The sequence below is a fragment of the Protopterus annectens genome, chromosome 10.part0, assembly GCF_019279795.1.
Source record: "Protopterus annectens isolate FY-2018-M chromosome 10.part0, PAN1.0, whole genome shotgun sequence".
Taxonomy (NCBI): domain Eukaryota; kingdom Metazoa; phylum Chordata; order Ceratodontiformes; family Protopteridae; genus Protopterus; species Protopterus annectens.
In genome coordinates this window covers 1,246,024,798-1,246,039,212 of record NC_056744.1, presented here as the reverse complement: position 1 = coordinate 1,246,039,212, position 14,415 = coordinate 1,246,024,798, and the positions used below count along the sequence as shown (strand labels likewise).

Sequence of the window (14,415 nt, the reverse complement as noted above, 5' to 3'; positions counted from 1 at the left end):
TCACATCCACAATGATATCTGTTGTTCCTCACTCCTTTTGGAATCCTGCTTGCATTTATAGCAATTTCCATTTACAATATGGTTTAATCTCCACTGAATAGTCTTAATAATAGTCTTAATAGCACTTTGGATCAGAGAGACACACTGAAATCAGAGAGACAAATTGCAATAATTTTCACAATCAGTCATACTGTTTATCTTCAAGACTGTTATAACTTTAGACTTTTTATAGTCAGTTGACCATAATGCTGTCTTATATTTCTTTTTTTGCTTGTATGCATTGTAATAGCTGCATTTAATTGCTGTAAAGCTGAAATGGAAACGCCTTTATTGCATGGATTTTTCTACTTAATCTTTTTAGCACCAATCGACACACACTCCAGCATCTTTTAACTTTCCAGTTCAAGGCTGGAATTTTCTCTTAAGCTCTTATAGTTTTAGAAAAACATGAGCTTCTTCTTCTTCTGGTGTTTCTGTCTTCTTGTACCCGTCATTCTAAAACTTCTCTTTGTTTCATATTGCAGCACATTGGAAATTTTGTTAAGTTCCTCAACTGCATCTTTGTTTTCTCTGGCATTAGCTTCTCTGTATCTCTGAGCAAAATTCAATATCTTATCAGACAACATTTTGGGCTACTTTATCCTTTTTGGTAGGCAATTGTTATTTTGCACAGACTTTTCACTTCCTTTTACATCTTCTCATAACTCTTCTGGTACTCTTCCATTTGCATCTAGTCCAGCAAAATGATATGCATGAGCAACCTTGAACTTTGGTAGTATACTTTCAAGATCATATTTACTAAGCAACTGTCTGGTTTACTCTTTTTTAGCTTTTGCTTGATTTTACATACTAACAGTTAATGATCTGCGCATGATCAGCTCCAGGTTTTGTTTTTATGGATGTCAATGAACCTTTCCTTAATTTACTTCCACAAACATAGTCGGTTTTATACCTGTACAGTCCATCAAGGAAAGTCTGTATGTATAATCACTTCTTATATTCATGAAAGAAGGTGCTTGAAATGAATAGGTTGCTTGTCTTACAAAATTCTGTCAGATGATCACTCATCTGTTATTGAGATGATATTTTCTATCTAATTTTCAGTTGCCACTGATTTTCAGTATACCTTCTGTGCATGTTCTGCCAGTTGCAGCTTGTACTCATTAAAACAGCTAATCAATTTTGTCCTCTTCAACATCTGTTCTTGGGGTATTAATTTGAGTTATAGAATGGGTGTATCTTGTAGAGGAGTAGATATTAAGTGTTCACTGGTTGTATTGTATTTCATCGACATTCTTACATTCATCTTCTTAATCATAAATGCAACATAATTTCTACTCTGTCTCATTTCTTACATAGTATACCATGTGTTCATCAGACTCAAGGTGTCCAGTGTCAGTCAATTTTAGTTCAGTGGCACCTAACAGATTAAGCTCCATTTAATTTTTAACTATAACCAGCTTTCCCTGGTTCATAATTCATACAGTCCGTGTAATATTTATAAATCATCTTTGCATTTTCTAATCTTCATTTCATGCTCCTACTCTACTCCATTTAAATTTTAGTAGAGCTTTAAAGAAAAATAAAACATGATTTATGTTTCATTTTCTACTGTCTCCTTTATTGAATATTATACTACAGGAGGGTTACTTTTGTTTTACAGCCAGGTTATAGCTATCATTGGTTCTAAACCATGTACTCTATATATACACTGATGCCCTTTTTTTCTAATTCCTTTGTAGGTGTTGTTACCTGGAATGATTACGGTCCAGGCTGGTCTTTTCCTTTCATCTGCAAGTTCAGTTTCAACAGATGGTAAGAACAGTCAATGAATGCTTCATGGTGTTCATATATTGTTTCTTTCTGTGGTATGTGAAACTAGTATAAAGTCATATAGTAGGACATGAATGACACCAGTCAATGTTTATGTAGCACTGGTCATTGTGCGTATGAGATTGTGTGATAAAATGCTAACAGTAAAGTTCACAACAAATACAGAAAACAGCATTATATATCTGTGTTGATAATTTTTACTTTAAATATCTGATCATTGCTTTCTTAGATTTTATTGAATATCTTGTAGACATTATTTCACAAGCAGTAGTTGTGTTCTGACCTAACTGTCCCTTCAAATAAGATTCTATACTAATGACTTAATCTTTAGCGAGTGAAGGCTAAAACTACACTATGGGTTGCTGTACACATTACATGCTCTAATTGTTTCCCTCTGTGTTGTCGGCTTAATGTTAAATACACATATGACTATGAAAGAAAATAAAAAGAGTTATGGAATTTGAGTCAGAGCTGTTATGACATGCAATATACCTTATTCATAAACAGTCAATAAGAATCTTTTGAAAAAGTATACTTTATAGAAGCACAAATTTTCTTTTAGGGACCTTGTCACTATTAATGTATTCCATATCTCTTGTCTTAAAAAAAAGAACTATGTACAAAGTTGTAGGTAATTATCCCTACCTAACAAGGCCGGTACATTCAAACCCATTAGCATTTAAAAGCTTTTCATGACTCAACCTTAAGAAATGTACATGGTACTTATGTATTATTGCAACCAGATTTTTGCGTTCGGGAAATTCACACTACTCACATCTTTTAAAGTTAAGTAAACATAATGAACTCTTTTTAAAAGCTTTTGCAGACCTGTATGGCTTTCTCTACATTTTTCAGAATGGGAAATCATGATTTTTCCATTTGTATTTCGGAGTCACAGTGCATGAGGACCTGTTTCTAAGTGTATGTGTGCATGCATCGCATGATTTCTGACACACCACTTAAACTGTTAAGCATTCCAAGTAGTGATGACAAATCCTTAAACTACGATGAGGTAATTCACCAACTCAATCAACTACTTGCTAAGTAAAGCATGATGCATGATCAATGTGATCTGACAGTGACAACTTGCTTTACAAACATGGTCCTTATGTGAAAAAATCGAAATTGATGTCCCTAAAGGTCTGTAGTAGTGTGGGTAGATGAGCACACAGGAGATTCAACTTTTGCTCCTTGCAAGCATGACAACAATGTTTTAAGCCTGCCTTTACAGACGTGTTTTCACAGGGTGGAAATTGAGGTGACCTACATCGCCTATGCTTACACATGACTAACCCTACTATACTAACATGAAATGAAAAGCAGTGTGTATTCCATCACGGCACAAGTTTCATATTGTATTACAGCAGTTTAAGTAAAGTCGGATGGTGGAATTGTAAAAGTTACTGCACACAGTTATGACAATTGTCTACCTGGTTGCGGGGAACATGCTATGAAAACAAGATATACTAAGGACTGTTACATTATAATCCCCAGACACTTTCACTACATATCTCAGCAGGAGTATGGCTTGCAAATGAGCCGTTTATCCTGCTCGAAATCTGGTTGCGATAATACACAAGCACCTTATATATATATATATATATATATATATATATATATATATATATATATATATAAATATACACACACACATTTACACATACACCAAAAGAAATGATATTATAAACAATATTATATTCTGATGAGTCTTCTAGACGAAAGCATTCCATAAAGTGTGGTAAAATGATATTATAAACAATATTATATTCTGATGAGTCTTCTAGACGAAAGCATTCCATAAAGTGTGGTATGCTAATTTCGTTGGTTTTCCTTGTGACAAAAACTTCTGCTTGCCTTTGTTGACCACAGAACCATTTCTTTTGGAGTGTTTTAATTTTCTTACTTTTGGCTACGCCTTTGTGTTTTTTTTTCACTATATATATATATATATATATATATATATATATATATATATATATATATATTCCATTTCACCTCATATTTTTCATCAGTTCCTCTTACAATTTGTGGTTTTCTGGATTTTTGTGGCAACTCAGTGAGGAGTGAATTCACTAAATTGCAGGTATTTGAGTTTCAGACTTCATATCCTTCAGAAAATGGATGGTAACATAAGCCATTTTATTCTAGCAACTTTCTAAGATTATAACAGCGATATTTAAAAATTGTCCCTATTTTTAGGGCTTTGTCCCCCATTATTTTTAGCTTTGTTCAGATATTTGGTTCTAAGATGTTGAGAGATGCTATATATCTCAAGAAACAGATATCTCTTTTTCCGATATTGTCCATTGTTTTTAACAATATATCTATATCTATATTGTTTTTTATATATATATAACATACTATTAAGATATATATATATATATATATATATATATATATATATATATATATATATAGATAGATAGTGTATATATATATATATATATATATATATATATATATATAGAGAGAGAGAGAGAGATAGATAGATATATATGTATATAATATATATATTTATAACCAATATATCTATATTATATATATATCTGCGGTGGTGGTGCTACGGTAGCGTTGTCACTTCACAGTAAGACGCTGTCCAGTTCGATTCTTAGCTAGAGCGTCTTCTGCATGGAGATGTGTGAATGGGCGTACCTTCGTTGAAGATTGTGCATCAGGGCTGGCAACTCTGCACGTAAAAATCTACTGCCAATCATTAGCGGACCAGAGTTCCGCTGTGGCAACCCCTAACCGGGAAAAGCCGAAAGACACAACTATATTATATATATATATATATATATATATATATATATAATCTGGTGGTTAAGAAACTTTCTCAGCAGTATACAGTCATCAGATAGAGGATGAGAGGAATCAAACCCTAGGCTACAATAAAGAACTTCTTAACAGTTCATAGCCTTATTGCACTACTCAAACCGTCAGACTATTAAGAATTGAAATTGTTATGGATAAAATGCTTTCATTAGCAGTATTGTTAGGCAAAAATACAACAAATGTGTTTTCAGTTAAAAGTTCAGGTTGCTGAATACATCTTAGCTAGCAGGAGGATACTTCCTGAATGGCCTCATTACTACCATATGTTCATCCTGAGGCAGGAGTTGACTCTAGTCTTATTGCCAGCTTAGAAGAAGAGAGAGATCTGTTTCTTGAGCTAGGATATCTGGGACTGGGATTACAGTCTGAAGACTTTCCCCAGGATTTAATAAAATCCATGTAGGCACCATGTAGATCCTAGATGGAATGTACATGGCCACAGTTCCCCCTCAACAGCACACCATGCATATTAATGATGTTGCGCTGCCAAGGGAGAGCCGAGGAACAGGGTTATTGAATCAGTGCAGGGAGAGGTGTATACTTGTGTTTGTGGATACCTGCTTGGATGTGTAGTTGAGGTTAAGGCCCCCATTAATGCACCACGCTACTGTTGACAGGCTGTGAAGTCTGTCAAATGTGTAATATGCAAGTATTATTTTATAATGTTCAGTTTAAATTTTTTTTTGTATATGTACCTATGTTTGCGTGGCAGAGAGTGCAGCAATGCCAAGCAGTGCTTATATACAGACACAAGCTATACATCTAAAAATAGAAAATGGATACCAGACATCTAAAAATAGAAAGCGGGTGTAATTATTTATTTATTTATTAAAGTGTTGTTTACATGTGTTTAGGCATGAATAAGCATGTTTGCATGGTGCTGCATGCTGTTTAGCACAACTAACAGTATATGTGAAAGTGTAGTAGTGCTCATAATAATAAAGTAGGTAAATGGGTAGCATACTACCTTCATGTGTAGTAGATCCTGGGTTGTAGTCCATAGCATTCAGAATATGCCTGTAATGACATTGTACTATTTTTGTAATAATTAATATTAAAACTGCATAATATGGCACTGCTGAGCTATGCTGAGCTCTGGTCAGCCATATTCAGCACTACATAAACATGATAATGGCTGCCAGTGTTTGTGCTGTGCTAAGCTTCACTAAAACCATGTTTGTGTGAGTTTTTGTGCTGCTCAGCTATGAGTAGCTGGTTGTCACGCTGTCACAAACTATTATTGATATCAAGTTGTTCATTAGAAAAATAAATTTGGAACAGTTTTTTAATGGGAATGCTACAATAACCCCCAATGTTATGGTACCCAGGAAAAGTAGTGTGTTAAATCCGCAATTACAGCCACAGTTAAAAAACTTGGAAAGCATATTAGAAAACTAAATTAGAAATTTAAATAAAATTATATCAAAATTAAAATTAATAAAAACACCTACTGGTGTCCTGCATAGAACTCTTCAACCATCCAGTTTCCTTTGGTTCATTGGTCTGGTTGTCACACTGCTCACCTCTGCTTAGCTGGTTTGAGTGATGCTAAGTGGTGCAGCACTTTTTTGAATGTTGCTGAATGACGTGTAAGGGCAGGAAAACAGCCTATATTAAGGGCAATAGGCAGGAATTCTGCATCTTTCATTGGAGTTCAATCAACTGTTGATATGGCAGGCAGTTCTGATGAAGGTGCACGCATTCAGGTGCAAAGGTGGGGCATTTAGAAGTCCAGGGTCATGGCTGAGCTCCTTGTAAAAAACCATGATGATAGGCTGCTGCAGGACAGTTTTCAGGTCTTGGAGTGTAAGACAGAGACCTGGAACCATTTGACTAGACAACTCACCAGTATTACTGGTATCCCCAGTACAGATGAGCAGTGTCGTCATCACCATAACAACCTGAAAAGAAGAAAGAGGGGAACTTTAGATACCTGGGTCCAAGAAGCCCGAGCAGGGAATGCTTCACAAGTATGTAAGTATCTTTTCCACTGTCTTCCCAAATTGCAAGCTGAATGTCTGCAAAACTGGTATGCATAATGGTGTGCTTCTCAACCAACAGCTGCAGCAGAGAGGGCTTGCAATGTTGAGTCTCACACTGGGCACCTAGCCAGGTTGTGCCGTGAGTGTGGTGAGTACAGATATATTATGCTAACTATAGTACAATAGGCAAGATAGAGTAAAACATTAACTGCAATAAAGTATCTACACGAAATGCAGTATTGCAATAAGTGTGGAATTAGAGCTGTACTGCAATACAGGAATAATAACTGTAGTTCAATAAAAACAAGAAGCAATACCAGTAACAGTAAGCAAAATGGTGCACAGCAGGATTGTGTTGTCATAACCATTGCAGTACAGCTGTATGCAGTGAGTCTGTAAGGTAAGGTTGCTGCAGTCAAGTATAACACTGTAATAGTTGTAGAATGCAAATCTAATGGCCTGCAAACTGCATTCCTTAACTGATAGTACTGTTCAAGGCTGTCTCCAGGCCAATATCAGTCACATAATGCCATCTCAGATTTCAGCTAATAAATGTATATGGGTGAGGTAGCTCACTCCATGGCCAGATATTGTGCGTGGACCACAGATATTTCAAACCAATAACAATAAAATGTGTTCACCAGCATTGTTGCATCTAAGATAAAGCTGTTATTAAGAGCTCCAGTATGGTTGTATTCTATGCATGTGTGTTTTACTGTCACTGCAGTCTAGTATAACACTGTGACAGTAATAGAATGTGAGATGAATGTCCTGTACCTTTTATTGCAGAGTGCATAGTATGTTCCCAGGCAAGTATCAGTCACCCTGTAGTCAGCAGTGACTTGATAGCTCAGTCTGTTACATTCCTTGTACATAGTACATTTTGCAACACACAGTCCTAGGTTCGAATCCAGTCGTATATAGCAATACATTTTCAGTATCTGTCATGTAATGCTTATGTTTTGTCTCTCCCCAGGAACATAAAAAAGGTATGGGTGACTTAGTCCATATTATGTGCAGATATTGTGTTGAGATCTCACAGAATGTTGCAGTCAGTACCAGGGATGTGTTCATCATCCTTGTTGACTCATAAATAAATCTGTATAGTCTCAGTATGGCTGTATCCCTTGCATTTCTATACTATGCTGCTACAGTCAATCATTAACATATTGGCTGATGTCCCCTGTAGTTGCAGCTATTGGGTTCTACTCCCATGTCTGCCAACTAAGCCATGATGGTTGTCTAATTTACTTACTGTATACAAGCATGCCTCTCAAGTGTCACAATTTCATGTATTATAGTGAAGACTGACTAATCTGACTGCCACATGATTACAAGAAAAATTATTACGTGGAATGTAATGTATTACCAAATCAGTTTACAGAACACCTTGGTAGTTATGTAAGCCCACATTATGTGAAACAGTTCTGTTTAGTTCTGTACCTGCATTTGTTAGTGCTTTGCCCGTACTGTCCCATGCTGTCAACTTGAGATGTATGTACGTGCTACAACAGCTATAGGAGAATTGTAGTCACTGTAATCACAAATTGCACTACACACCTGCAGAAGTATGTTTTACCAGAGTTGTCAGGGATACCATCTGTGAAGTTACTAACGAAATGTCCCTCTCTGGCGCTACACACCTGTAGAAGTTTGTATTACCAGTGTTGTCAGGGATATCATCTGTGAAGTCACTAATGAAATGTCCCTCTCTCTCTCACCCCACCCCTTATCTTAATATATTCATTACTGGTATGTATTATTTATTATTATCATGGTTTAATATTAAAATATGTTAAACTAACTATATTTTGGAAATTGTGGTTGATTACTATTATGTGTTATTATGATGCAATATTAACATATGTTGTTAAATTAACTGTCATGCTGGCATTATGATTTACTTCACACTGGCATGCTGTTACCATACTAACTGTTATGTTACATAATGTTGGGTTGCACATAATATACATTAATAAGTATTTGGATTAAAAAATATGATGTTCCATTCTGTTAATACTAACAATGGTTTGGTTATAACTAACCATAACCTAATGCTTTACCTCATGTACCACAGCACGTCAAGGTAGGCTGGTTCCGGCTGATTATCCTACCTTGCCTCAATCGGCTATGGCACTAGGTCCCAGCACATCTCGGAACTAGACTAGTGGTGCTTCCTCTGCTGCCCCCGCAGTACCTGCTGTGTTGTGTACTACTGCCCCATGGGACAGGGCTGGCCCCCCTCTGGGAGTGGTGGCAAAGAGATAGTTGTCACTCAGGATGAGCCACTGGCCCTGGTGTGCAGGATAATCCACCATGGCTATAATCAGTGCCTGCAACAGATTGAGGGCATGCTGGCTGACCTGATGGTGCAGCCTCACCTGGGTGTCCAGGCTTCAGCACAGCCATCCTCGGGCAGTGAAGGAGTAGTACCAACAGTCCCATGGGTGGGAACTTGAGTAACGCTGCTGCCACTTGAAGGCATGTGTGACTTGGATTCCACAGCACCCTTCCTATCAAAGGTGTTCACCCCCCTCATGTGTCACATACTGCCATTGTCTGCTGTCTTGTCTGTTTGAAAATGCATCCTCACCTACCCACCTTACCTCCCCCACATGTACCTATGTTCCTTCCCTAACATTCCAGTCTCACCTTAAAAAAATGGGTACCTGTCCCCCCAAAAAATATTGTCCCATACATAGCTCTCCATTTTGCACACGTGTCCACTGGACATATGTAATTTGGTCTAATTGGCTTGACAATGCATTTATGTTGTCATCACCCCTCTCTCTGGGGGTGGCAGTCCAAATTCAGATACAAATCTTTCAAAGTGCACAGTTGTTGCTGTTGAAGACATGGATAGCTATGGTTATCCTGCACATCCCTTCCTGCCTTCCACTATGTTTTTCCTCTGCTTACCCCCATTTCACCACTTTTGTATCTCCCTTTTTTCTTTATATTTTTGCTTTGGGGATGGGGTTTAAGTTCTGTTTCACACCCATACTCAGAATGTCACAATACATCAACTAACACAGTGGGTATTGTACATGTGAGATATATGCAGGTATTAGCTTGTTTTGCTGCTATATGTGGTGGTACTGACATTACCTCACCCTCACCTTCTAACAGGTCTATCAGGAGTTGTCCCAGACCATGGTACTGCTCGTGGTAAGCTTGAAGTAAATTATAGTGGCCAAGTTTCACTTGATTTACCCAATGTGCTTGTTATAAAGGGCTTGAGTGGAATGTGTATTTTGTTATGAGGATGTCTGTTGTGCATGACAGCAGAGATGAGAAGATGTGAGATTGGTAATGCAGTTGTGGAGCCCCATTACTATGAGTATTGTGCATTTTTCCATACATAATAGTGCAGGTAGTAATGCACTGCTTTTTTCTTGGTTCCCACAGGTGACCGAAGGGGGGTTGGGAAATTTCCTCCACATAACCTGATGTCGGTGTGTCTTCAGACTCTGATTATAATGGTGGCCACAGTGAGGCACTGGTGGGGTTGTTGGGGACTGAATCTGTCCCAGAGGTTGACATCCCTCTCCCGCCCCCATTGTTACTGCACACAGTCAGTATGCCCACATATCCCATTCCCCAGAGGCCGCAGATATTAGACAGTCAGAGGGTGGTGACATTGAACAGGACAGTGTGGCAACTGTGGCATCAATGATTGCAGAAACTGGCCATAGCCAGAGAGCTGTTGAGGTCCCTCACAGGTGGATTGACAGGGGTGCTCATAGGAGGACTGTTGTCCATCCACCACCTGTTGCAGTTGTCACATCACGGGTCACTCAATGCATGTTTCGGGCCATCATGGAGGCAGAGAGATGTTCTAAATGGAACACCAGACATAGGCTTAGGGTTATGGATGCAGCACAGTCTGAAATCCATGAATGCCTTGACTGCTTTGGGAACACCCTGGATCAGTTAACTGATGCAGTGTACAGACAGTGTGCTGAGACAGTGCCTGTCTTTGACCACACATTTTCTGAGCTGGAACAAGTGGTTGGAATAGTGTGTTGGACCTATAGACACAGGTCAGCAACACCATGTGCTGAGAGTCCACACAGTCGTGCATGGTTATGCTTCCATAGTGGCAATACATGCAGCACTACAGAGTTGAGTGTGTTGTCCACACCACAATATGACAGGCCATGGGCTCATTGTCCTGGGCGGTCCCATGAGGGGACACAGACCCAATAGATGGTAGTCACTATCAGGTACTATAACCACATCTGACCTTGGGCATAATGGTGCCAGTGCAACTCCTGGCAGAAACATTTCCCGTGTTTGTGACCAGGGATGGGTAACTGTGAACTCTACCATGTATGGCCCAAAGCTTTCCAACATACACACATGTAGGGCTAACACTGAGCTTGACTGTGTACATGCACACACTCACACATCACTATTACAATTAGGTCACCTACAGACACACACTACACTTATCTTTGGTTCATCTAACCTGCACCCCTTCCTGACTCACACACATGCTGTCAACTGTTTGGGCCAGCATAAGCCTCCAGCACCCCTACACAACACTTTTTGCATGTGATGATACCTGTGCTACATCCCTGCCATCCTTCCTATTGATGCAGGGACATAAAGCTAGTGTCTGATGCACAGGGTGACTATATTGCTTGACATGTACTTGTATAATGCATTATTGTCTTGCCATGCCACTTGTAGTGGTCAACAACAGATAATGTATGCTGGCATGTGTCATGAGTATGCAACATACATTTGTGTACCTTATGTTGTATGATGCTGTACTGGCATTATTGTTACACATTGACAGGTGTGTCATGGACCTGTGTATGATTTTTTCCAGGAGTCTGAGGGGATAACCTATAGACAGACAGCGGTAATAAAGATGCACAGGATGGCATGGCAGCAAAGCAGACATATGACACCAGCAAGGCATGGCAGTATATGTGCATGGCTTACAGAGGTTCACATGGCATCTGCCTGCATCCTTCCTGGATTGAGGCAATATGTGCTGATTCTGTATTGAGGGTTGTAAAGATGTCTCTGATTGTCAGGGTTGTATGGCCATTATGCTAGTCAAGTTCACATGTCCTATGTCTCTGTAACATGATGTTAAATTCTGTAACAGCCTCACAAACATACCCACATTCAGGCTAGCTCCACTTCCACTCACTACATACAGTACACGTCAAGGCCCACATGTAGTGCAAGTTGGCTGCATGTAGATTAGCACACTTGCCTATGTACTGGTACACAGTGCAGATCAAAGTACCCGATGCACTCAGCACACCTAATATCTGCTAGTACTATTAGTATAGAACATATAACATTTGTTGATATCAGCAAGCCTTGTTGAGGTCAGTCATCTGGGGGGGGCACATCAGCTGCTACAAAAAAATTAATACAAAACCATACCTATGTCTACGTTATGAAGGTTATCATATATATGCCATATGGATATACACACACAAAGCTGGGCAAAGTGAGATTAAAACCCCTACCTAACTAGGTGTATACACTATAGACCACAGTACTTATCACATGTGCCATGGCTTATGTCTGATGCTATATTGTCAGCTGGTAGTCTTAAGTTGGCTGACATCATCAGACCTTGTAGAAGAGCATGGTTCAAAAGCTAGCAACAGGTTACAGGCCCACAAAGTGCATAAACATTGCAGGTAGATAGCCCCATGAGTACTGTCTGTTGTTTTGCACCAAGTGAAGTGAGATTAGAACCCCTACCTAACTAGGCTTAGTCACTACAGATCACATTGTTTTGCAGGGAAGTATAGACACACACACACACACACATACACACACACACACACACACACACACACACACACGCACGCACGCACACACACACACACACACACACACACACACACACACACACACACACACACACACACACACACACACACACACACACACACATACACACACACATGCACACACACACACGTGGGCTGGAGTGAGATTAGCACCCCTACCTAACTAGGCGTATAGACTACAGAGCACAATACTTATCACACGCTCCATAGGTTATGTCTGTTGTATATGTGATTGCAGGTACAGTACTTGTGCATTACACAAACTAGGCTTGTGTTGAACAGCATCTGTGGCCTGCATGGTGATATTGCTTCTTACTGTTATCTGCATCTAGGATGCTAACAGTGAGATGACTGCCGCTATTCAAGCTATGTGTGTACAGTTACCAGTATGGCTATATTTGGCTGCTTGCAGTTAGAAGGGTGAAACTGCGGTCAGGGACACATATTTCTGTATATAACAGGGATGTGTATATATATATATATATATATATATATATATATATATATATATATATATATATATATATAAATGTAGCTGTGTGTGTGTGTGTGTGTGTGTGTGTGTGTGTGTGTGTGTATGATATGTATATGTGTTATATATAGGGGGAGTCTATGTATCCGTTTAATATATATTGCTATATATTAGCTAAATAAGTCAGTATATATCTATTTGACACTACATAACAATAGATATACTATGCATGTGAGAGAGAGAAACATATCTCTCAACCTGGAAACATCAAAAATCTGGACAAGGCCCATGAAAAACAGGTACAAATCTGTACACTGATTAACTTAACATTTGCATACATAATTACATAACCCTACCCACTCCAATGGAATTGTGGGATACCAACTTTCAAACGCAAACTGAAGAACAGACAACCAAAATATTGCACCAGAGTCCCCCTGCAGCCATTCCAATGTCCCATTACCTGGCTATTTCGCCACATTTACCATAAACACTACGTTCATAGATTTATAGGTTTATACTAGGCTATCTGCCCTAAGGCATTTATAAGCCTAGCCCAGAGTTTTGTGGCTTACGCCACCCCTTATGTTAAAAAATACTGTGCCCATTAGTTTGTTGTGCCTCTGTCCAGCAGTGACACAGAGATGATTCCCGGGGTAAACCTACGATCTCCCATCCACCGGTCAAGATTTCTCTTGAACAGAGCCAGCGAGGTGCTCTGCCTCACATGGACCGGGATTTTATTCCACAGCATAGGGAGTCTCTGGGTGACAAATCTATCCCTCCAGCATGTCCTATTTATATCCGTGCTGAGGTTTAAGTCGCTTGCTCTAGTGGATCTGGTAGATTTGGATTTTTTGAGGTGGGGCATGTCCATTAATTCCGGGTTGGACATGGCCTTGTATGTCAGGCATAGGTCACCTCTGAGCAGACGGTATGTGACTGAATAGAGCTGGAGTTTCTTCAGTCTGGCAGCATATGACAGATTTTGGAGTCCCTTTATCCTTTTGGTGAGGAAATTTTGGGGTCTCTCCAATTGCTGCAGGTGTCTGGTGAGATACATCCCGAATGGGGCATTGTACTCGATCATTGGTCTGATAAGTGAAGAGTACAGGGGAACAATGACCTCACTTGATCTGGATGTGAATCCCTTCATGATCAGGTGGGCAATGTAGAAGGTCTTTCTAACCACTTTAGCAATGTGAGTGTCAAAAGAAAGGCCACTGTCAACCTGGGTCCCCAGGCCCCTGATAACCTCTTCTGTTCTTAGTGGATTGCCACCTATATGGTAGCTTGGGGTTACCTTGTTTTTCCCGAAGGGTATGACTATACATTTTTTGGCATTTAACTTCAGGCCATGGCTCTGGCACCAGCTATCAGTTTCTGTGAAACCCCTCTGAAGGATATCTGTGTCCGATGTACTTTCCACTATGGCGCCCAGTTTGCAGTCGTCTGCAAACTTTGTCAG

The 14,415-nt window shown here is 39.3% G+C and overlaps 1 protein-coding gene across 1 annotated transcript in view; it reads left to right on the top strand.

The window, feature by feature from the left end:
• Positions 1-14,415, top strand: part of LOC122813570 (C-type lectin-like) — a 371,834-nt gene that overhangs the window by 248,592 nt on the left and 108,827 nt on the right. Inside the window, exon 6 of the mRNA XM_044085966.1 lies at positions 1,743-1,815. Coding sequence (XP_043941901.1) covers positions 1,743-1,815 — 73 coding nt within the window. The remainder of the gene's footprint in view (positions 1-1,742; positions 1,816-14,415) is intronic.